The following is a 25,218-nucleotide window of genomic DNA, read 5'->3' as shown; positions in this document are numbered from 1 at the left end:
ACCCTACCGCAGGGTAAGTCCGAGGGTCGGAGTGTCTCAGCCCAGCTTGCTGCGCAGTAACTCGCTGTGTAGACAAACCCATAGGGCGCATGAAGAAGGCCTGAAAAGTGCCCAAGTCATTTCTGAAAACGGGACCTAGATACTTCTGGAAATTTTACCTTAAGGCTCCACTTCAACAAAGCATATAAGCATGTGCTTAATTTTAAGCACCCAAGTGTTCAAAAAAGAGTTATCTAGCCAAGATTCTGCACTATGCTGTGTAAAAGGAAGGCGCTTTAGCAGTAGCAGACCTCACGACAGCTCTGACTCTGCTATTAAAGCTTTGCAGATAAGTGGGATGAGATGCATGGCTAGCAAAGGGCCCATTCGTAGGAATAATACAGAAAAGACTCATTAACACTTGGAGTGCTGAGGAGCTGGGAGGCTTAATCCTGTGCCCCTCACACGGTGATGAAAAGAATCCAGCAGCAGCAAGCCTATGTACCTATCCAAGCAGAGAGACTCTTGGGGAATGTTTGCACTGCAAGGGTAGGCGGGACTGATAGCTCTGGGTACGCATACCTGTGCTGGCTTTAATTGAGCTAGTGTGGGTAACCATAGCAGTGAAGACGGGGCAGCCTGGGCTTTAGAGCGAGCTACAAGCCTGCCAGGACTCAGATGGCAAGCATGCACCAGGGTCCGTGCTGCTGTCTTCACTGCTCCTTACCCACGCTGTCTGGATTAAGGCCAGCACGGGTATTACCACCCACACTACAGTTACACCCTAAACTGGAGTGTAGACGTACCCTCAGATTCCAGAGGGGGTGGTGTAAGGGGCTAAGCCTCAGGGTCAAAACACCCTGACCCCCCATTTCACATCTCAAACGGATCAATTCACCCTCCCAGGGCATCTGAATTGGAGCACCCCACGCTAGTCACTGTGAAGATCTTTGGGGAAATCCTTGAAAACAAAGACCCTGTCACGTTCTCCACGTGGATATTGAAGATCCCATGGCACTTCCCACCAGAGGAGGGCATTTGTCCTGAGACACAAGCTCTCCTCCATCCCCACTGCCGTGTGGTGCGCTGTGCACCAACTGACTGCTGTGCTCTACACCAGAGGCAGCTGCCTTGCACGGGTGGCATCCGTGTATCGTACAGCTGGGCGAAGATGATCTGTAATGCCAAGATACTATTGGCCAAGCGCACGTGCACCTGGAGGCAGCATGGAAATCTTGGAAAAGGGGTTCCTCCTCCCCTGGGAGCTGTTCCCGCACACATGCCGCTGTGAAATCTAGGAGATGTGGCCAGTTGATTATTGACCCCACATTAAAGGTAACAATAACTCAGCCAGCTTTTGATAAAATAGCACTGGATCCTGGGAAGAGCTCCTATGGCCATTTGTCAAGTCCCTGAAACCAGAGCTGAGAAGTCAGCGTTTATATCATCCATCACCCAAATTAATGCTTTTGGCTTCCAATCTCCAGAAAGGCCAAGTGAAACGAGTGTCTAAACCAACAGAAAACACATTGCTGGCTTTAAAACTGCCCCGAGATAGCCAAAAATAGGCGTGATGGCCACTCGGCGATGAGCGAAAGGATCCATCTGTCTGAGAGCATGCTCCAAATGGACAGGCCGCGACCCCCCAGCCCCATACCAGAGCAGCACTGTCAAAGTACCTTAGGAGGAGATACTAAACTGGCCGGGCTCCAGACAGATACAGCCCCAGCCAAAGGTCTGCAAGGGGCAGCCAACGCCTTGGCCAGGATGTGATGCTCGTGTCCAAGACAGTGCTTTGAAGCGGCTCCAGGATGGTGCGAAACTTGTCCGTCTCTGGAGAAGTTGCAACAGTTCACGCTCTCTTATCAGGCAGAGCCGTGCCAATCTGATCACAGCTTTGGGGGGAGTAGGAACAGCTGCTCTTGCTGCAAGACCAGCCCTCTGCTAGGATCACTCCACTTCTTCTGCAGCAGCACAATGAGTGTACCCGGGGCCTGGTCTTCACAGCAATTCAGAGTCCAGATGGATGCCTGGTGCACGGTCACTTTAACAGGACATTCAAAGGAGGCTCCCGATTTTCTTACCATAAAAGGAGAGAGGAGGGATGCTCCCCTCCTCCCACCCCTTTCACTGCTTTGCCCTGACCAACTGGCTCCCTTGCTGCCTTCCAAACCTGCTGCTGGTGCCTCTCCCATATCTCCAGTTCAGAGCCAGGCTTGAGCCACTGGGTGAAATGCTAGCGCCATCCAAGTCAATGGCAAAAGTCCCACTGGCTTCAAAGGGGCACGGATTCCACCCCTCTGCTCAGCTGTGTCTGTATGTGAGCCAGCCCAAACGCCAGAGGGAGCGGGGCTCTGACCCAGGGCCAATCATTTACTGAATGTTGATGGGAATGCAATGCAGTTCTCCAGCTCCCACTGCTATCTTGGATGCGTGACTGCTTCAAAACTCCGTCCCCGGGCACATGGGATATGGAGGGCGCAGTACGGCGAGCGAACCCCTGGGAGTCAAGACCTGCCATCTCCTCCTCCAGTGGCCTGGGCAATCTCCTTTCACCTCTCTGCCTAAGCTTCCCTATCTGTGCACCGGGAGATAATACGCAAGCACGGTGCAATTAGCTGAACTAATCTCTGCAGCAAGCTTGGAGGATTCAAGGTGCTAGGTGTGTGTCACCAGCAGTGCGGGCTCAGCACCCGAAGCCAGGTGCTTTGCAGACAGCAGAGCTGCGTAAACCTGCATTGATGTCAGATCTGGACGTTAACAAAGGAGCCACCAGGTTGCAGAGTTTAAAGGTTATTCTGAAACCTGATCTTTCACATCCTGGTCTACCCACTTCCACATGGTATGGTGAGCCTCCCTCTTTCCTCGCTGCTCTCCGGTCCTGAAATCAGAGCTGAAAATCAGCTGGGGCAAAAGCTGGTGGGAAGATGAACCAAGCATCCCAGCGCAGTGGGAGCCCATAGAGGAACAATCCGTTGGCGTTCCAGGCTAGAAGGAGCTGTCGTAAGTGCTGGTTCTGCCATGAGACTCGACAGGAAGCTGAGCTGAGCGAAACGGGCTGCCCTGTATAGCGATGTGTAACAGCAAAAGCGTAGCCCTGATCACTTGAACTGGAGTGTAACTGAGTCTGGGTAATGAACATACGAAAGCAAGAGTGGAGAAGGCAGGAGAGGACAAGCTGGAGAGTCTGCACCAGACAGGTATCAATCATGTGACTTACCGGAGTATCAAATTCCTTCAAGGTGAACAGCTATCTTCCTTACATTCAGATTGTTTTATTGTGCTGTGGCCAGTCTGTATGGCTATGCATGCTGTTATTTATTATCATGCAGAAAGCCAGCTGGCTGAGCAGCAGCCATCAGCTCTCCTAGGAAGTAACTCATTTTGCAACACTACTCTGTCTAACCTTTGGGCCAGCACACCACATATCAGCTTTGGGAAACCTTGGCTGACAGAAGTTGAACTAGCATAGCTGCTCTCATGACCCAACTTTTCCGCAACAACGGAGATCAAATTCCAACAAATTCAAGCTAATTGGTGTATTTTTTTCCTCCTTTCTCTTGCATGAGTGTGTGAAATTCTACGGCTGCAAACAAAATTCTTCCGTCCGGCTGCAGACACAATATAGTGCTTACATCCCCAATGCCTAGATTTGCTACCTTATAGGTGACGTCCTCTGGGACAAAGGCACTGAAAGTCATGATGTTCGCATCACCATGCCACAAAGCTGCAGCCACACATGGCAATGGCACGTCAGCCCATCCAACGCACCGTCAGCCCACAAAAATGACCGCGGAGAGCAACCTCCCCCCGCCCCCAACAACCTCAAATATCACCTGCCAAGGGGATTCTCTCTCTAAGGATCTGAGGCAAACCCAAACCATTTCCTGTGAGTAACAGTCATCAATTCTGTCAAAACCTGCAAGATATGGGGACTGCTGTTGCCCACTTAGGGCAGGGCTAAGCACACCACACTCACTAGCCGGGGAGATCCCGGTGAGGTACTGGCTTGGAGGCACTGGATAGATGGGATCTCGGCTGCTGAAACGTTGAGGTGATTGCAATGGTCTCTTCCTCTAGTGGCTGGGGGTCTGGGAAGAAGGTACAAGCGCAGGCACCCCGGGGGGGCGGGGGGGGTGTGGAGAGAAGGGCATGGGTTTGGTTAGCTGACAGCCACAGCGTCTGTTACTGTACCATCACAACTTACAGACCCTCCCCTGTGGGGTGCCGAACCGCCTCCGTTCTAACTGCACTTAACACGTCGCAGGTTCCGGCCAGCCTCAAAGCTGACCACGCCCAAACCCTCTCCTCAAGGTGCACAGGTTTAAAGAGCACAGGCCAGGCCAACGTACAGACTTCCGATGGGAACCAGCTTTCAAATTACAAACAGCATCAGCAAGAGGGCCCAGTTCTCCTTAACCGCGGCCCCCAGGGGACCAACGCTCACGATGTGCTCTGGTGGGAAGCTCTGAATCCCTCGTTAGCGCTATCCCGAGGGGACGGCATTGAGAACCTTTACAGGAAGCTTTGGGCTGCGAGTCACAGCAGGAGTATTGATTTTTAAATGAAAGAATGGCCCCCGCCGAGCATTAAAAGCATTCTTTATAAGGAGCAAACAAGGTAGAAAAGAGTGACTGAAACCAGTGCCCTGGCGCGCCTCCAGGTCCTCTACTCTCCGAAAGGCAAACAAAGGCAACCTTCCCATCCTCAGCGTTCGACGTTCTACCAGGATTTGCTGCAGGTTCAATGAGACACGATGCTCTTCCTAATGAACACGGCCAATTAGCCATGCCAACATGACTCTGCTCCGCCACGCTATCAGCCTTTAAAGCTAGCTTCCACCTGCAATAGGACCCCTGTCCCCGCTCTGTGAAATCACATGCAGGCGCATCTTACCTTCTTTGTCACCCACAGCTGGACTCTTGCTCTTTCCCCTGGGGCTACTGCTTGGCTGCTGCTCCTGCTCAGTGGGCTGCTGCTGCGGCTGCTTGCTCTGGGCTACGTCATCCCGGGCAGATTCATGGGCTTTAGTGATCTGCTGCTGGTAGAGGGCCAAGGCGTGGTGAGGCACCTGAGGCTTCATGCTTCCACTCTGTAACGTCCCGTCTGGGAATCCCTCAGAAATCTGCAGTGGGAGCAGAAAGAATGGGATGGGAGAAGCAGGACATATTGTCCCAGCTGCCGTTAACTTCCACAGCAGAGTCTGCAAGGAGGTTTAACTCCAAAAACTTGGCTCCTTTCTGGGGAGCTTTTCTCCCACCTCTGCAGACGCTCCGCTCAGCTCCCCAGGCGGGGCTCCCAGGGATTCTAACCAAGCCACTGCCCTTCCTACCACAGGCAGTAAACAAGAGAGAGTGAGGCAGCATGTTTATCTTTTGCCACAAGGCTAGCGTCCTGTTTGGGAAATGTTACAGGGGAACCTCTGATTTGGCTTGTCTAAGGAATGTAATCGCTAGCCCAGGACTGGCAGCTTAGAAGTGGTTTCAATACTATGCACCGATCTCAAGTCATGGCACAGAGATGTCTGAAAGGACGATGTGAACTTTTTGTTTGTAACGCCCTCTTTGGATCACCAAAGTACAATGGGATTTTGGCCATGTCCCACTCTGCAAACATTGCTCCTTGGCCAGTGTTTTGAGTCTGGTGAAGAATAACTAGGCTGCTTTTTGTTTTTACTTCATTGTGAGGGCACCAGCAACAATGATCAGCGTGGAGAATGCACCTTCTGGGGGGAGGGGGGGGCTGCTGCTGAATAGCTAAGCAGGGGGAGCACAGAGAAGATTTTGGGGGGACCAGCCAAAACGGCACCTCTCTCTCTCTTGTGTTAGGTGAATTTACTGATTTCAGTGACCCCAGTGGAATTCCAGAGTAGCTCGGATGGTGTAACTGACATCACAATCTGGTCCTTAACATTCTGAGATAAAGGAAAACACTGGGCTGTGAAAGGTGTGTATGGCTGGGGTTTCTCCCGCGGCCGCTCCAACTAAGGAAGGAAATGGCTGTACAGCAATGACAAGGTTTCTTATAAAGAAACTCATGATACAATTGAACGTCTCTGGGGGAACTTTCTCAGAAATCAGGAAGGAGTTGTCTATAGAGAACCCGGTGAGAGCATGCCACATGGCTCCCAAATGCCCTTCGCACAGCACGCACAGAGAACCGTGTCCGACAGCCCAGTGCTATCACCCACCCATGGAGAAACACACCTGGCCCATGCAGGAGCACAATCAAGCACAGATGCCCACTCCCAAACTCATTCACTCACACCCGTTCCCGGAGCAAACAGATCAGAAACCCGCACTGTCCTCCTCAACAGATGCCCACATGAGAACACGCACGCACGCACACAGAAGCGGGACCCCATGCTCATGCGTGCACACCCATGCCCACGCGTGCACAAGGCAAACTTTTGCTTGGTGCCCTCAGTCCGAGGATTTTAAAAACCCCATGGGATGCAGAACTTGGAGGGGAATGAGCCACTTTCCCAGGACCAGGTGACGAGAGGTCTTCCGTCTGGTACTTACGATGGGGGGGATAGCAGCAGCTCTCTGCTTCAGCTGCTTCAGGTCCAATGGTTTCTGAGGTGAAGAGTTCAGCCTGGCATCGGTGGCCGCGTTGAGGAGGCTGGGCCTCGGAGACAGCAGCCTGCACACAGACACAGGTCATAAGGAGCCACGTACTTCCCACCCCCATGAGCGAGGATGCACTGGTGCCTGCACAGCCTGTGCTGGGAGGAGGCGCGGGGCGGGGAATCTTTTCGTGATGACTCTAGAGGTCGTCGTCCTCACCAGCCCACCGAGAAGAAGCCGGTCACACCGACGCGTGTCGGTCTGCGTGCGCGTCACCCACTGGGGAGCGCACGTTACGGGTCCCCCCCTCAGAGCCTGAGCCACAGCGGAGGAGAGTGCTACTGTCCCAGCTGGGGAGCGCTGGCTTTTCAGCTCAAGCTCCAGCAGCTCGTGCTGTTAGCTCTGGAGGTCCCCGGGGCGTCAGCCAGGACAGCAGCCGTCCCTTGTACAATATACTTCGTATATTCCTGGTTAGCACCTCCCGTACCTCCCAAAGTGTCTCAGTATTGGGCACCTGCAAGGGTCTGCTTGCTGAATAGACCATGCTTCAAGGAGCCACTGCTCGCCTTCTTGCATCAGAAAGGAGCAGTATCGACTGGCTTGGTACCTGGAGTTCTTACTCGCTAGACTTTGATCTATAATCAGTGATAAAGTAGCACAAGTCCCGGACCATCCTAATCTGAAACAGGAAGCACACAGCGGTACGGCTAACTACTACTGCACTGAGAGCACCGGCCAGGATACAGCACCGACCTTTGGAGATAACAGAGCACTGTTATCATGGAGCGCAGCACAGCGCAGCTTGCGACAGCCAGAGCTACTCGGCCATGGAGTGCAGCTGCAGCGGGAAAGGCAGGGCAGGACAGGGAGCTGGGATTACACAGCTACAGAAGAGGAAAAGCAGGCCAATTCCCACCTGCCTTGCTCAGAAGGGTACGACTCCAGTAGGACCCCTGGCATAAGTCCGAAGAGCAGGATTTGGCTCAATGGGCTTGATTACTCTTTCACGTACCCAAGAGTAAATCAGGAGCAATGCTAATGAAGCCACTGCATTACCCTGGAGTGAGCCCAGGGACAAATCAGGGCCAACACAGGATGCCAGTTAGTTACAAAATCAGGGTGCTTGGTTCTGATCTCTTATGGGACTCCAGATTTCACCAGCATGTGTGAAATCACAAGCAGGCCCAGGGCTGGAGATATCTCTTACAGCGAGACAGCCAAAGTTTGCATCCAAATTCAATACAGCTGAGTGGTGTGAGGAACTGAGTGATCTGGCCCAGTCAGACAGGATCTCATCAGGTCCACAGGACAAGCCGGTGCATTCTGAGGGCTTTTCCTGTCTGGGCTGGCCACTCTGCGACCAGCTGGCTATCAAGCCAACTCTCTCGGCTACATAATAAGTCACTGGTAAGAGCCAAAAGCAAAGAACAATCCTTGCACAATGTGCTGGGCTGGATGCTCCCTGCCTGAGAGTGAGAGACAATAAAGCTGCCCCCCCACCACGATGGCATGGTTCCCAAACCTAGCCACTCAGCAGAAGATTTGGCTAGAGCTGCCAGGAAAGATTTATCCCAGGTGTGTGTCTGAGTGGGCTACCACCTCCTCACAGTGCCCTCAATCTCCAGATCTTTAGGTCAATCCTTCAGAAGCTGGCTCATCGCCACATTGGTGCACCTGAGCTTCCCTAAAGCTGCTGGGTGGTCCTGGCTGGGTCTGAGTCACATTTGGCCTGGCCTGGCCTCTTCTCCTTCAGGCCCTGCTCTGCTTCCCTTCTCCCACATGCTGCTGCTCCTCAGGGTGTCTCTGTGCGCATGTGATTACCCAGAGGAGGGGGAGGAAGGGAACAGGAGCGGGGAGGAAGGCAGAGCTCGTGGGGGGGAGGCTGAAATCAGGCTGTCTTCAGTGCAGAACCCCAGAGGGGGGAGGAAACTTTCCTTCGCTTGAGGCTGGCCAAGAGGCTGCAGTGAAGGATACATCAGTGGTGCCCTCCAGCCAAACACACTGCTTCCCAGCCCCCGCACAGAGCTGCCTTCTTCACCTGGGGAGCTGCTGCCTGTGTTAGTGAATGGCCTGGCCGCTGGTTCGTACCCCAGGGTCTATATTCACTGGGCCGGCAGGCTGCGTGGGGCGCTGAACCCCTCCATAGCTAGCTGCAGTTCCACGCGCCAGTGCAATGGAGCAATGCAATGCAGACTCGGCGACAGACCCGCCAGTGGCCTCAGTGGGAGCAGGCTGAGTCCTCACAGCACAGGCCATTGGGGTCGCCCTGTTCCGCGGAGCAGCTGCTAACTTACATGGCTCCCCAGTATTGTTTAGCTCACTCACCGCTTTTTAGCTTCCAAGCCAAACCCTCCTAGCACCCCTGGGGAGTGGGGAAGGCTCACCCCACAGAGGGGCGGGGACTTGCCCTAAGCAGTCAGAGCTCCTGGCTTCCAGCCTAGTGCTCAGACCACTGGACCAGGCCTCTCTCTGACCCTTCTCTTCTCTCTCCCAACTACCAGCTAGTGAAGCAGTCTGGAGTTTTAAGGTTTACAGCCTGCTCTGTTTATCGGAGCTGCGAGCTGACTGCTCTTTTCAGTCTATAAATTTCAAGGTCATTCTGTGTTCAACCTTGGATGACAAACAAGTCCGGCGAGGCCATGTGAGGGGAATAAATATATCTTTGTGCTGTGCGCCCATCCTCCTTTCCCCGCCCCTTGCCCTAGCTCCATTCCCGCCCCACCAATTCTTCTCCTGCAGCAGATTCTAGTTACACGGCAGGACCTGCAAAACGCACAGCCTTGGATTCCCCCCAGGAGCTCTCTGAGGAGGAAATGAGAAGAGGGGAGGCTAAGCAGAGCGGTCGTGGGAATAAATGCACAGTATCTGCCAGCTGCGGTGTATCGAAAGCTAGAAGCTCGACCGCTGTGGAAACGTAAAAGGATACATACCCCAGGGGGCCTATGCCCCACAACGGCCATGCAAAGCCATTGACGGGTGTAGGTAAGGGACCGACTGGTGCAAACTCTGGCCAGGATTTTCAAGTGACTGGTGATTTTGGGGACTTCAGACACCAGAAGGAGCCCTGATTTTCAGGCTGGGCCAGGCACCCGCCCCCTCTTTCCTTCCGGCCCCTGCAAGGCAGCTCTGGCTGAGCATCCAAATAGCTGGTCGCTTTTGGAAACTTTGGCCTCGGATTCTTTTAAAAAAACAAAACAAAACAAAAAAAACCCCACACTCTTTTCCCACAAAATCAAGTTCCGTTTCTTTCCTAGCAAACGTAGCTTCCAGACGCACTGATGCCGGGGCCACCTCCACCCAGCTTCCACTGGCTGGGAAGAGCTCGCTGCACCGCCAACGCGGGCTGCCAGGTCACATTAGACACAAACCCTGCCAAGCAGGTAACCCATCAAAATCCACAGTGCGAGCACAGTCCCCTCACGGAGCAGCAGGCCGACTGACCGGCGAGCTGTCTGGGAACGGGGACCGGGCTGCACTTCACTCCTGAGTGCTGCTGAAGGCACAGCACCGATTTCGGTCACAGACCCTACAGAGGCCATTCCAGTGATGTTAAAATGCAGGGCCGGATTCTGACAGCTTTGCTCACGTTCAGCAGCATTTTACTCCACGAATGGCCTCACTGGACAGCTAGCTCAGTGGCCTGATTGTCTATAGCGCTGGGCACCCAGCAGTTCCCATCTACAGACAGACCTAGCCAGCTCCTCAGCTGGTGGGAAGCAGCACAGTTACTCAACAGGAGCTGCTTTACATCAGCTGAGGATCTGGCCCCAGATCCTCATGTGCCTGAAGTGGCTCTAGAAGCCCAAATTTTGGTCCTTGGGTTTTAAAAAGTCTTAACTGAACCCTCTGAGCCTTGCCTTCCCTGTCAGTCAAATGTGGCAACCACCACCTGCCTCACCACGGTGCTGGGAGGCTGAGTTAATTCAGGCTTGTAAAGCAGTTGGAGAACCTCAGATTCATATAATTCATTTTGTTACAATGTCTGTAAATTACATAAACTGCCAATTGACTAAAATGAACACGTGCATACAGCTCTACTTGTTGGGAAAGCAACAGATATCACTTTACTGTGTAAACCACCTGCCCATAAACCGGGCTCTGGAAATTTACTCACCTAATCTGCATGTGTGTGAAGTGGAAAATGACATCTCCAGGACACTAACTTATACATACACACACCCCTACACTTACCTTCCATAGTTAATTTTGGGTCTCCCAAACCATGCTCTAGACATTGACAACCGAGCCCCGAAGAGCTGAGCGATGGAAAAAATCAGGGAAGGAAGTTTATGCAGGGTCTCTATGGATCTCTTGCCTGATTCAGTACCATGGAAGGGGGGGATGAACATTGGCTAGGTGCACACATATCCCAGGAAAAGGATGAGATGGAAGATTGGGACTAAACTGTAAGAGTGTGACATGTGGATCCATATGAAGAGTTCTATCATGGTGTCATTTCTCATTCTACTGCAGAGAACCCCCCCCAAATACTAATCCATGCACTGCAGTAAACAGTGTTGGGCATCAGTGTAGTAAATCTAAATTCCTACTCAAACCTTTCAAATACTTAGCCTCATGGCTCGGTGCAAAAAGTCAAGAGGCCTATGAACAGTTGCAGAACTGGCCCCGTTTCCCCGGCAGTGCTGCCAGGGAGCAGGTGTTAGGTACTTGGGTAGCAATGTAACAGTGGTTGGCACCATGTCTCCTGGGCACATAATTACCAAGCACAGGTGGTAAGTGCCTTCCTGTAACTTTTACAACTCAGTCTCCTGGTTTCTCTGCTAGCTGTAAACTTGCAATGGCTAAATCCGCATGGCATCACACATTCATTTACGTCTAGTGTGACCGACAGCTGAACTTCGCCACTGGCATAGCTAGTGGCCTTTTTAAAGAGATATATATGAAGACAATTATCTGTATTTTTAACACTGGAGAGTTAAAGCTGTGATTATCTTTACCCTGGCCTGCCACTGAGTCGCACGACCTGCAGAACGATGGAGGGCAGCCAGCGCAGCTGTCCCTAAGCATCACTCCTCCAGCCTGGTCCCCTCCCGTCCCTCCTCATCCTGCAAAGCTACCCCACCCCCATCTGAAGGAGAAAGCAAAACACTTTAAACCACTGAATGCACTTATAACTGGAGCAGAGAGCAAAGAGGGAGAAAACAGCTTCCAGCATCCCAGCAGACAAAACTCCGTGTGTGCAGGTGTTTGCATACACACGCGTGTGTATACACACACACACACTGCACCCAGAGAAGATGGCTAGGTTCTTCACCAATCCAAAGTAAAGATAAGAGCCGAGGGCTTATCTCCACAGGAAAGCCACCCGGGGTACAAGTCAAGGTGCGCCTTCGAACTGATAGAGGGGATGGCGACTGAGTAGGACTGCAGCAAGCATGCACTGAGCTAGCTAGCCCCAGCACCACAAGCCGTGAAGCTGCGGCACATGGGCTACCTGCCCTAGTACGTCCCCACGGCTTCGCTGCTACCTTCTCACGCCATCTTCTAAAACAAAGCCTTCCCACAGGTATAGGCCTCTGACTGCAGAGTAGGTAATCTAGTAAAACGGCCCCTGCTGACAGTCAGTCTGGTAGAAGAGGGATTGCCCAGTTCGGCTGGGGTTGCTTTCTAAAGACTAAAGAAGCTACTTGTATCCCAGAGTAAGAGCGTGTCCACATGGGGAGTTATACCAGTATAATTAAACTGGTCTAGTTGTACAGGTATAACTGGCCAAACTTTCCCAGACAGCCAAGCCCTGAATCCCTGCAATGTCCCATATTTCAGCACAATGGCTGCTAAGCGGAGTGGCACAAGGCCCCGGGGGAAGCCTGTTTAATGATTAACGTCCCTGAAAACTGATATTAGTTTGCCAGGGCAGATATGGACTGCCTCTGGGGGGAGCCTGGGATAAAGCGCGGTTCCCTTGATTGGCTCCGGGAAGCTGATAAATGCTGCTGTTGTAGTGGTGTGAAGCTGGGTTAACAGTCAACCTGAGCGCTGCCCTCCCCCTTTCTCACGGGGATTAGTATGGGGTTTGCGGGGAGGAGGGAGGCTGGGCTCCTTCCTCTGCCTAAAGGAGAAACAACAAATTCAAACAGGCCTGAACTCTGCAGCAGGAAAGCCAAGAGCGACAGGGCCAGCCTTACGGCACTGTCAGAGTCGCCTTAGGCAGCACGGCCAGGACTCACCCGCAGCCCTATCTCTTAGCAGCTTTGCAGCAGAATCTGCCGTTCCCACAGGAAGTACGAACAGCATCTTTGACTCTATTCTGCAAACTGTGCTCACAAGTGCTCGCTAATAATCTCACCAGGCTCCATGCAAGTGCAGCAGCAAAGCCTAAAGAGCTCATGTCTCCTTCAAGTACACGCTGGAGAGGGCAGGCTCATCGAGGGGAACTTGTTGCTTTCGCATTCTTTGGGCCAGCCAGGCTATTAGCTCTCAGTACCAGCTTCCTAGCCCTGAACCACATGCCCTACTCCGATAGGCAGGGGGTTAAAAGGGGCCAAGCTAGGCTAATTGGGGAAGCAGCCACAGGTGTGGCCAGCTCAGTTAGGGCCCAGCTGGCCCTGATAAGAGGGCTGGGGGACAGGAGCCTCACTCTAGCCCTGGAGTGGGAAGGGCTGGCTGCCTGGGAGCAAGGTACCTGAAGCAGAGCAGTGCTGGGGAAGGGCAAAGGGGAGGTGGGGAGCTCCAGCCTGGTAAACCCCCAGGCTGCAGGCCTTGGTAAAGGCCCAAAAAGGTACTGGGGCTGCCGAGATACAGCCTGGGAGTAGGCAAAGGCAGCAGGTCCAATGATGAGCGGCCATTACAGACTGCAGTCTGCCCCAGTGAATGGGGGGCTGGATGACAACTGGCAGTAGCCACTGAGGTAAGGTGAGCTTAGAGGGTTGGGGGTTCCCCTGGGAGGGGAGACCCAGAGAGTGGGGGTACTGCTGGGGCAGAACTCCAGAGTAAGGGACATCGGGGTCTGGTAGGGACACGGGGGCCTCAGGCAGGTGAGCCACCAGCCAGCAGAGGGTGCTCTGAGCTGGAATCAACCTAATTCTCAGGACAACCAGCAGGAGGCGCCGCACTGGTGAGTCATTTCACTACGCCCCTGCATCCTGCTTTCCTGTCAAACTGGCTTCCCCTCCCCCACAAACCAGTTCCCCACGGGGAGTTGGGACACCTCCCTGGCTCTGTGTATGTGGGGGGGACAACTCCCATCGCGAGGGGCCCCTCCTCAAAAGCAATTCTTCACAAGGGGAGGGGAGGGAACCGAGATGGCTCCCACTCACCCATAGAACCAACCGCTGCTGAGGGAGGGCAGAGGGGACCAGTGATGGAAAATCAATTTTAGAATTTGTTTTTATAAATTACATCTTTCAAGGGCTGGGGATTGAGGAATCGGTTGGCTGAGGGGGAGGGCACATGGAACCGGGAGGAGGGTACAGTTGCTAGAATGCTGCCTCCTCCAGAAGTCTGGCCACACCCCTGAAAATCCTGAATATTCACCTCCTTGCTAATCTAAAACACCCTGCAGCTGCTTCCCTGTCTCCACATGCAGCCCCAAGTTATCATAGAACATCAGGGTTGGAAGGGACCTCAGGCGGTCATCTAGTCCAACCCCCTGCTCAAAGCAGGACCAATCCCCAACTAAATCATCCCAGCCAGGGCTTTGTCAAGCCTGACCTTAAAAACCTATAAGGAAGGAGATTTCACCACCTCCCTGGGTAACCCTTTCCAGTGCTTCACCATTCCAGTGAAAAAGTTTTTCTTAATATCCAACCTAAACCTCCCACACTGCCACTAGAGACCATTAGTCCTTGCTCTGTCATCTGCTCCCACTGAGAACAGTCTAGATCTATCCTCTTTGGAACCCCCTTTCAGGTAGTTGAAAGCAGCTATCAAATCCCCCCTCATTCTTCTCTTCCGCAGACTAAACAATCCCAGTTCCCTCAGCCTCTCCTCATAAGTCATGTGCTCCAGCCCCCTAACCATTTGTGTTGCCCTCCGCTGGACTCTTTCCAATTTTTCCACATCCTTCTTGTAGTGTGGGGCCCAAAACTGGACACAGTACTCCAGATGAGGCCTCACCAATGTAGAATAGAGGGGAATGATCATGTCCCTCGATCTGCTGCCAATGCCCCTACTTATACATCCCAAAATGCCGTTAGCCTTCTTGGTAACAAGGGCACACTGTGTTGTGGGAGGAGCCATGTCTTCATTTCCCCAGTGTTTAGGGGGGAAAATACGGGAGATCCCATTAAAAGTCCGATCACACTCATCATGGCAGAGGCGTAGAGAGTTGCAGCATGTGTGGGCCGGTGACTTGCCCTGCTTTCCTCACAGATAATTAATGTCTAGATGTTTAAATGCCTCTCTCCACCCCAGGAACAATTCAGATCCCAGTCCCCTCTCCATGCTGTAAGTGAGAGATCAACGCAGCTCCTTCCCTGCAAACAGGATGCAGTCACTGAAGGAGAAACTGCCCACTGACCCTTACTGAAATTGACTGAGTCTATGCAATAAGCCAGAAATCCCAGGTCACAAGAGCCTGCCAGCGATAGAGGACAGGAGCGTATTGCAGCCAGTGACCTCTGTCTTACTGCTGTCCACAGCCGTCTATCGTGGGTCTGTGACACAGCAGGGCAGCATAGTGCCCTTTATTCCACTTTCCCTTCAGAAGCTGTTGCCAGCACAAGGTTCAAAGACACAGGCATTAAAGAGCTTTCGACAAGGGCTGGCCCGATGAGAATGGGGATGGCAGGCAGCAGAGATGGGAACTACTTACTTGGTCAGCAAATGCACTCATTGCTAGTTCAGGATAAAGACCTAATTAATAAAAATGCTTCTCCCCCCCCCCTTTACTTCTGTCGCCCCCCTCCATCTTAGGGGTCCAAACCTCAGTTAATAATGCCTGTCAAGCTCACTGTGAGGGAGGCAAGCCTTATCATCATCCCATTTTATAGATAGAGAAATAGAGGCCCGGAGAGGTGAGGTGATTTGCCCAAGGTCATACAGCGTGTCAGAGGCAGAGCTGGGAGAAGCGCCCAGGAGTCTGGAGCTTTCTGCTCTGCGCCTTAGGCCCCCAATCACTTCCGCACACCCTCACCCAGAGCAGCACCATACTCCGCAAATGGTCTCGCTGATTTCTGTGGAGTGGGTGCACCTCAGCCTGAACAAGGCTGGCACGATCAGCTTCTGTATGGTAGGCATGAAGGAGACAGGGCTATGGGACTGCGGAAGGACCCCACGGGATCTCTCCTTGCCTCCTGGCTCCGCCATGGCCGATGACTGGCACTTCTCAGGAAAGACCTCATCTGTCATGCACCCCTGACGCTGGCCCATCACCGTACTTGGGAGAAAGATCTCCCCCGCCACAGCACGAGCTGCTGACATCCCACGTCCTGAGACACGACCTCCCCTGCAAGAGGCGTTCCAGCCACACAGCTGCCAAGGCATCCACAGGCAGGGAGGTTATCCGGCCCCTTTGCCAAACCTGCTTTGCCGGCTCTGCTCCCCAGGCACCTCTTCTTACCTGTTTTTGTCCATGGCGTCCTGCTCGTCCATCTCATCCGCACTGCAGGTGGCGCTGGAGTCGCTGTCGGGGTTGAGCCCGGCGGCTTTGCCTGGTTTATGACTCTCCTTCTTCTCAGCTTTGGGTGTCGCCTCTTCTCCCGCCGCGCTGCTGACGCTCTCCGTTTTCTTCTCGCTCGCCTTGTCTCTCTCTGGGGAGTCCTTGCTCTCCTCCTTTTTGATTTCGCTCTTGCAGGGCTCCTCGCTGGGCTTCTCCTCTGGCTCCTCCGTTTTCACCACGTCTACTACCAGCTCCTCCTGCGGCTTCTCCTCACTGCTGGCTGGCTCGGCAGCTGCCTCCTGGGGCTGCGGGGTGGTGGTAGCAGTGGGATTAGCTGCAGTAACAGCATCAGCATCCTCTGCCTTGAGGGCAGGTTCTGCACCGGAGTCTCGCCCAGGCGTGGGCTTGGGCCCATTCTCTCCACTTTCTTTGGCTTCAGGCCTCGGCGAGGGAATGCTCTCGGTATCCGAGCTGTGATTTACTGCAGCTGAAAGGAAATCAAACCAGAATCAATATCTATAGCGTTCGTTACTAACATCTAACACACAAACATGAGGCAGACACAAGAAGGAAGGTACTTCCCCAGCTTTGTGAAACACTTTTATTCCCTACGAAAGGTCAAATTCTCTTCCCGGTTACGCTGGAGTAACCACACTGGGGAAGCAGGATGCACCAGTGTCAACTGGCAGCAAGAATGGAGACCTACATTTGGAAATCACCAGTGTCAACGTCCCACCTGAAGCAGACGACAGCACAGAATCATAGAATATAAGCGTTGGAAGGGACCCCAGAAGGTCATCTAGTCCAACCCCCTGCTTGAAGCAGGACCAATTCCCAGTTAAATCATCCCAGCCAGGGCTTTGTCAAGCCTGACCTTAAAAACCTCTAAGGAAGGAGATTCTACCACCTCCCTAGGTAACGCATTCCAGTGTTTCACCACCCTCTTAGTGAAAAAGTTTTTCCTAATATCCAATCTAAACCTCCCCCACTGCAACTTGAGACCATTACTCCTCGTTCTGTCATCTGCTACCATTGAGAACAGTCTAGAGCCATCCTCTTTGGAACCTCCTTTCAGGTAGTTGAAAGCAGCTATCAAATCCCCCCTCATTCTTCTCTTCTGCAGGCTAAACAATCCTAGCTCCCTCAGCCTCTCCTCATAACTCATGTGTTCCAGACCCCTAATCATTTTTGTTGCCCTTCGCTGGACTCTCTCCAATTTATCCACATCCTTCTTGAAGTGTGGGGCCCAAAACTGGACACAGTACTCCAGATGAGGCCTCACCAATGTCGAATAGAGGGGGACGATCACGTCCCTCGATCTGCTCGCTATGCCCCTACTTATACATCCCAAAATGCCATTGGCCTTCTTGGCAACAAGGGCACACTGCTGACTCATATCCAGCTTCTCGTCCACTGTCACCCCTAAGTCCTTTTCCGCAGAACTGCTGCCTAGCCATTCGGTCCCTAGTCTGTAGCTGTGCATTGGGTTCTTCCGTCCTAAGTGCAGGACTCTGCACTTATTCTTATTGAACCTCATCAGATTTCTTTTGGCCCAATCCTCCAATTTGTCTAGGTCCTTCTGTATCCTATCCCTCCCCTCCAGCCTATCTACCAGCATGTGGTTCATCATTTCCCCCCTCTCCTTCTCCAGCATCCAGCACGTTACATTTCAGCACATTCATTCAGCAACGGCCCAGAGGGACCCGACTGCCAGGGGCGGGGGCGGAAATGATTTCAGAGCTTCCATCAGTTGGGTTTAGGCTTTGGGTGGCTGGGAGCTGAGCCATTATATCTGATTTCCCCATATTTCAGAGCAATAGCCACGGGCTTGGCCCATTCCCGGATCACTATACTTAAATGTCAAGAAACAAAAATGGACACTGCCTTGATCTTATCTAGCGCTTTTCATCAGTAGATCTCACAGTGCTTTACAAAGGAGGGCAGCATCATTAGCTCCCTTTTATGGCTGGGGAAACTGAGGCCTGAAGTGCTTTGCCTGAGATCATCCAGCAGACCAATGGCAGGGCTGGGAAGAAACCTCAGCTCTCCTGAGTTCTAGTCCAGTGCTTTATCAGCAGGCTAATGGGAATCCCCATCACAATGCAGTTATGGGTTATACACACCATAACAAACCCCCAAGACGAAGGGAGATTTTACAGTGCATTCCACAGAGACATTTGTGGCCAAATTTTCAGCACCCAGTAGCTCCCATGGAGAATCTCTTCTCCCCCGACTCACATGCTTCCCTTTCCTCCACGGGGAACTATGGGAGCTGAAAATCTGGCCTGTATATGTCCCAGTCATGTTGCTCTCCCCTGTCCCAGCTGGAGAACACCAGTGCCCAGCCAGACAGGACTGTGTTTGGGAGTAAAACAAGGTGGACGCATCAAATCCCCATCTCCCATATGATGTGTGTTAGGGTCACGCGCTTTCAGCCTGGAACCAGCTGCCCCAGCCTGTCCCCCCCCAAAGCACACCCTTCAGGTCTAGCTCCCGCCAGGCTCCCCCCCTAGCTGCGTGGGACGGGGACACCTGCTCAGCCTCCTGGCTACTTTCCTCATCTCTTCTGCACTCCCCCCTCAGTGGTGTTGTGGTCTGACCTTCTCCCTACCTGCCCTATACAGGAGCAAACACGGAATGTCTCAGTCTCCTGTTCCCGCTACCCCACACAAAAATGTCGACCTACCCAGTCTCTGAACTGAACAGCAAAGCACTGGGATCCGCATACTGTCCATGACACATCAAGGACAGAAAGAAGCTTGCTCCTCTCTCTGCCCGGGCTGAGTGCATCCTGTAGGCTGGGTGCCATTCAAATAACGGAGCCCAGCCTTAAAAACCAAGGGACAGGGTCATGAATCCAAGAGCCAGAACACTGCGTCTAAAACCAGGCAGGCGGGAGCTGTCTGTTGGCCCTATGATCCAATGACAACATTTAAAAATCGCTCCCTTTGCTCTTCTTTGCATCATTCTCAAAATTCCAACCAGCTCTCATCAAGGCATCGGGGCCAGTTCCAATCTGATCAAGGCCTAAGCCAAGGTTCCAACCTCTCTGCTTGCCTCCCAGGACTGCATCATTGTGACTATGGATACCAGCCTTCCCCCATCCCACGGCCCAGCCACGAAGAAATCCATGGCAGCAGAAGGAGCCTTCCACACGTTTTTGTTTAGCAGCCAATATGAAAAGAAAGGAGATCAGGGTCTGCCGGAGGAAAAATATCCCAGAGTTTCAGGACAGGTTAATAATTAAGCATCCAGGATCATCCCCAAATCTATGGGAAATGGCTTCCTCCTGAGCTGAAAACACTCACGTCTAGATGCAGGGAGGCGTTTCAGAGCAGAGACGGCTTTTGTTTCTTTGTCCCAAAGGGAGGAATATTTGGAATGACCTGTGCCTTGGAAAGATGGCCTGCAACTCCTTCAGGGACTTCCTGACCCAAGGGAAAGGGTGTGCTCTATCAGTGGGAGTTGAGGGCTCTCAGAATATCTCAGAACGTCAGAGGTGTAGGGTCAACATGAACTTGCTTTGGGATTTAAGGGCAGTGCTCTCCCCCTCAATACTGTAAGGATGGGAGGGAAGGTGGAATTCCTTCCAGACACAGATGGTTATCGGTCTGCAAGGCTTTCAAGTTATATCCAAAATGGATGGACGCAGAAGAACAGTATTCTGATAGCTTTACGTCTCAGCACATCCAAAGTATTCCACTTTCTTGGCAGAAAAATGCCCCAAGGCCAATAGGAATTTCAGCCTTCCCTGATGTTTATTTACTTATAATAAATCAGTGAAACACAGTCACCCAAGGACTATGGGCCAGGAATTTACAGTATTTAGGCCGGACAGAGATTTATGGTGTATTTGGCCAAAGCCTCGCTCAGAAATGCACCCGCTTCCCTTCCCAAAGGGAAATGCAGTCTGCTGAGGCCAAAGAGATGTCTGCAGAGATTTCGCCTCTGGTTCAACCAGGCTTTAGATTTCCATGTGTTCGTTCCCAATATTGCAAGCCTGCTGCGAGCGTGAGGAGCTGAATTGCGAATGAGATGAGCACGGACAGTGAGGTGCACACTACAGTTAGTGATCAAGCCTGCCTTTGCTACAAGAGCCTCATTCATTGGAGCGTTAGGTGAGCCGTACGCACACTTTGCGCTTGCAAACCAGGTCGTCCGGACACAGACAATTAATCGCGCAACAAATTCATCCAAAGCCCTCCCCTCCGGTAGGTATTCATTACGCCAAAATGCATCCCCAAATGTCACAGGGGAGCTAGGCAAACTGCTCAAGCGTACTGCTGCTCTGACATTTCTGCTCCTGTGACATTTCATCCACTTGGCTTACAGCTTTGTTCAGCTCAGTAGCCCACTTCAGAAATATAGTCCCACCTGCCTCACAGGATGAATAAGAGACGAGAATTGAAGCCGTAATAATGTAAAGCTTCTAAGTGTGTCAAGAGATCGGTCTTCAAGTCTTTAATCTTAAAACACATGGTTTTACTCTGAACAGCTCTCACAAAGAGCAAGAACCACATCTTACACCAGGTCTGTGAGTCACAGATCACTCAGCGCAGACTTACCTGGAACCTGCCTTATCGTGAGTCACTTTCAACAATGACTTGAAAAGATTTGCCATTTCCAGTCCCATTAGCCTGGTCTCCAAGGCCAGGACTCAGCATGGTGTCAGCACCGCTGGTTAACTTATTAAATTACTTTGACAAAAGTCAAATGGGACCATTGCCGTAAATTACACACGTTTTCCCAAACTCCCGGTTGAGGTTTCTGAGCCAGAAATAGCTAAAACTGTCACTTTCGGTTGGCTCCCTTTCTTCTGCTCCAATGGGAGTGTGGAAATTGCCTGCCTGAAAGAAGATATTAAACAATGCAGAGGTGGGCTGACCCTGTGGCTTAGAAGCTACTCAACGTGCTGCTGCCCCGAAGGAGGACGACTTTCCGAAGCAGAAGCCACGGGGTGTTTGTTGTTTAGGTCAGAAAAGTCAGAAAAGCGATGCCCTAGAGAGAACAGGGCAGTCTTGGCTCTTCCAGCCCTCCTGCTGGTTCGCTCGTGGGGGATCGGAGTCAGCAAAGCACTTCAACCTGGGCTTAACTTAAAGCACGTGAGGTAGACCCCTCCCGATTCAGCAAAGCACTTAACTGAAGAACATGCTTATGCCTGGTGCTCGAATGCTTTGGTGACTCATCGCCTGGGGCAGCAGACAGGGTAGTGACGCTTACTTTGCCTCACGACTGCTCCTACCCACCCCACCCCGGCACCTGCTTTCCAACCCTCTCGCCTCGCTGGGGGTCACGCAGCTTGAACAGGCCTTTATTTAAAAGGAAACCCAATCTGAGTTACAAAAGTCTAGACGTGCGCAAGGCCTAGCGACGTGGGGACTGGAGGCCAATAACACTGCAGACTCTTCACTAGGGAGATGGAAAACCTAAGGATATGCAAGATGACACCCTTGACCAGCCCAGAGATGCCCAGTGGTAAGGGAGGGGGCTCAAGGGATCGGTCCGAGGATACAAGGTTTTGTCCTACGAGGGCAGCAATGATAATTTGGGCCAGGAGCAGTAGTGGCTGAAAGTGAAACTAACAAAAATTCTATCCCCCAAAATGGCACCAATTGGGTTCCCGGTGGGCTGTCTAAGAGAGGCCAAAGCATAAATGGGCTGTGGAAATAAACCACCTGTCTGTGGGTAATCCCTCTGGAGCTAGGCAGTGGGGGAAGGCTGGCACTGTCCGTGCTCTCCCACTCCTGGAGACATACAACCGGAGCTGCCAATCAAACCCCTATCTAAACAACCCCCACCTCAGCCTGAGGGCATCCTGGCTATCAGCTGACCAGGGTATGGAGCTTCACGGCCTCCACAAATAAATCAGACCAGGGCTGTGACTGAGGACAGTCCCAGCGACCGTGAAACCTGGAGGAGCCAGCAATGTCAGCACTTCTGTGTCTCCGGTGTGGTGTGAAAGCATCGCCCACGCATATCCTCAGGGTGCCAGAGCCCCAGCATGACTCCTCCCGCCCGGGAGACACGCTTACTAGGGAGACCCATGGAAGCACTGACATTTGCAGGGCGAAAACGCCTCTCCTGTCTCCTCCCCTGGCAGGAAAGGGCTGCTCGGCTGCAGCCAAGGGTCCAGGGATGAAGCAAACAAACCCGAGCCAATTCCCCCCAGGGCCACCGCCCCTCAAATGTCTCACCTTCCGCCTCCTCGGTCATCTCCTCTTCGTTGCCGCTTGTCCCCGATACCTCCATCTCCTCGTCCTCTGCCGTGGGAGGGAAGGCAGCTTCTTCATTTTGAACGGCAGGGGCTTTCTTCTTCTTCCGCCTTGCGTTCCTCTCTTTCTCCTACGGGAGAAGCAGTGAAGGGTCAAAGACTAAGCCCTCGACAGTAACCAAAGGCAGAGTTTGGCCTGCAGGGCCAGTGCTTTCCCTGTAATCCTCAATGGGAAGGAGGTAACAGGCTACATACAATGCTACGTATTCTTGGATTCTCTTTACCCCCTTATCGCTCCTGGACCTTAGTGACTGCACCGCAGAAGGGCAGACTTCATGAAATGACAGAAAGAGCAACTTTAATGCCATCCTTACTGTGAGTGGTGCCTCATGCCTTGGGACTACTCACAGAGTAATGTCCTACTCAGTGTGAGTTAGGGTGGAACCCCCTGCTCTACAGTTGGCATACATGTGCAGAGTACCAGCCCTCTAAGTTTCCCAACGAAACTTTTACTAATTGAGTGGCACGCCACCTTTAGGAGGCTGTTGGGAGAGGCCAACAAGGAAACATTCCTCTTTGCACAATACCGCAGTATAAGAGCAGGAAAGCATTGCAAACGATCATGTGATAAAATAAAACCGGTCTCCATTTTGACAGCACAATTGTGTGTGCATAAATGCTAGCAATTCAGACCTTAAGACACCTAATTACCATCAAGAAGTTGGCCTCAATTTGAATTAATTGGGTGCCTATCTTTAAAACTAAACTGGGCCTGGAAGATCTATCACCGTATTATGAAGCCAATTAACAGATGACTAAGATGGCAACTCAGACAAACTTTAGTCAACATCGTGGGTGTCTCCATTTTTGGATGCCCAACTTGAGACACCTTAAGGGGACCTGATTTTCAGTCACGCACGTCTTGACACACACTGCTACTTCCAATAAACTGTTTGGCCTGAATCAAGAGTCTCGTCTCTGCTAATGTTTTCCGGGGTCATTACGGAAATAAATATAACCAGTAGGAACATGCCCGTCACCTGCTGCTCCCTCCGCTCGCCCCACTCGAATGACGTACTTAGAACGTTTATTTAAATGGATGGCAAATGAAGGCTGCAGCAGCATGCGAACTCTACCTTTGGATCTCGAGGTGGGGTGTGTGGGGGGGGTGTCTTCCCCCTGTCTCTATAGACTCAAAAACCACTGGATAAAAACCCCACAAACTGCTTTTGCTTGGCAACACTGCCGCTTTAACCGCTTTGTATCGAATTGGGAAGGAGAGGCTGGAAGCACCTGAGAAGTTACATGATAGCAGAGGCATTACAAATGGAACCAAAGAGCCCTCTGAGCTGACCCACCCACTTCTGCGGTAACCCCATTCTTTCGGCAATCTCTGCTCCCTCGGGAAGAACTTTGTCAGAGCTTCAATTTGTGCCAAGGGAACAATTCAATAATTGTATGTTATTGTCTGAAGAAGCAGCTCATAGTTAGGCCTTCAGATAATGCTAATGTGATGACAAAGCTCTTGCGTTACTATGGCAAAGCCTTCTTCACCTTACTGCCTCTCTTACTCATGTGTCTGTGACTCAGAGGAGCTGACGAGTGGGATCTTATGCTGGGAAATTAGCTGGGAACAAGCCCCTGCATCAACCAGACTTGGCTTTTATGTTTGCACTAAGTGATAAGCAGCGGGGTTTGGCCCATGCAGAGATGAAAGCTCTGGCAGGCAGGCCTCAGGGGCTGCGAGAGACCCACTGTGCAGTGAAGTAACAATGGTGAGCTATTGGAAGCAATCTGAATCTTGAAAGCAGAGTTCGGGGGAGGGGGACATACCTAGTGACAGGCTCAAGCTGCATGCACACACGTTCTGCTCTAAGGTTTGGGTTCTGGTCAAGGCATATCCAGCCAAATTCATCCCTGCTCAAACTCCATCGCCTTGTAACTCCATCAAACTCAACGCACCGGCTGTCACCATATACTTCGTCTGGAAGCTCTTTATGGGTAAGGGTGGCCTATCTTAACACACTGGGTCCCTAATCCCTGATGGGCGACCCTAGCAACTACAAATGTATCATCCAACATTAGTTCAGTTCACATGGCAGCGAAAGTGAGGAGAAGAGAGGCTTCAGTCAAATTTAGCATTAAAGGCAAAAGTTGGTTGTCCATAGAACCGAGGTGTTTGTACAGTGCCCAGCACAGTGGATCTCCAAATCCCAGAGGTGCTAGATACAAAGAATAAATAAATGAGATGATGGTAAGGTGAAGCTCATAGTTGATGCAGGAATTAAATGCTTTTACGTGGTGTTCCATCCTTTCTTTGGTATGTAACTGAGTAGCTCCCTAGGCTCAGTTTGAGCCCTGTTATCAGTACTTCAGTGGTTTTCACATCCATCCTATTCCTTGGTGCTAAGCGTACAGTGTGTCCTATTAAAAGTGACTTGCTAGATTCATCCTAGAGAGTTTTTCCCCTTGGAATGTATAGGATAGCTCGAGCAGGACTGCGCGGCAGTCTTTGGCTTACGTGATAGCAGAGACATCTACGTCAAAAGGGAAATAAACCAAACCAGACTAAACCCTGAACTTCTCCCACGGCAGGTTATTTCCGAGCACTCCGCGATGCCTCATGTGTCATTCTACTTCCTAGGGGGAGAATGGCCAACCCAGGCACCTGGGGTGGCTGGTTTCCAGCCAGCTCTATTAAGTTGTCTCCAATTCTGGTGAGAATCAGCAGTTCTTCTCAACCTCCTCTCCAAGCTGTCTGGTGTTACTGGAGCCTTCCCCACTCCTCCACCCCACCTGAACAACCCTGAGTGGCCAGGATATAGCTAACACAACCTGCTAGTGTGACATCATTCTGGCCATCTGCCTCAGAAGGGAAAGAAGCAGCCCGGACAAATGTG

The 25,218-nt window shown here is 52.0% G+C and overlaps 1 protein-coding gene across 12 annotated transcripts in view; it reads right to left on the bottom strand.

Annotated features, from left to right (window-relative positions):
- Positions 1 to 25,218, bottom strand: part of NCOR2 (nuclear receptor corepressor 2) — a 404,021-nt gene that overhangs the window by 61,135 nt on the left and 317,668 nt on the right. For all 12 annotated transcript variants that reach the window (XM_048821124.2, XM_048821129.2, XM_048821126.2 and 9 more), the window contains 4 exons: positions 22,302 to 22,449; positions 16,069 to 16,594; positions 6,504 to 6,624; positions 4,876 to 5,104 (listed from right to left, as the gene is read on the bottom strand). In XM_048821124.2, the coding sequence (XP_048677081.2) occupies positions 4,876 to 5,104; positions 6,504 to 6,624; positions 16,069 to 16,594; positions 22,302 to 22,449 (1,024 nt within the window). The remainder of the gene's footprint in view (positions 1 to 4,875; positions 5,105 to 6,503; positions 6,625 to 16,068; positions 16,595 to 22,301; positions 22,450 to 25,218) is intronic.

This window comes from Caretta caretta, chromosome 15 (genome assembly GCF_965140235.1).
Source record: "Caretta caretta isolate rCarCar2 chromosome 15, rCarCar1.hap1, whole genome shotgun sequence".
NCBI lineage: Eukaryota > Metazoa > Chordata > Testudines > Cheloniidae > Caretta > Caretta caretta.
The sequence above is the reverse complement of the archived record's forward strand: the minus strand, read 5'-3'. Positions and strand labels throughout refer to the sequence as shown.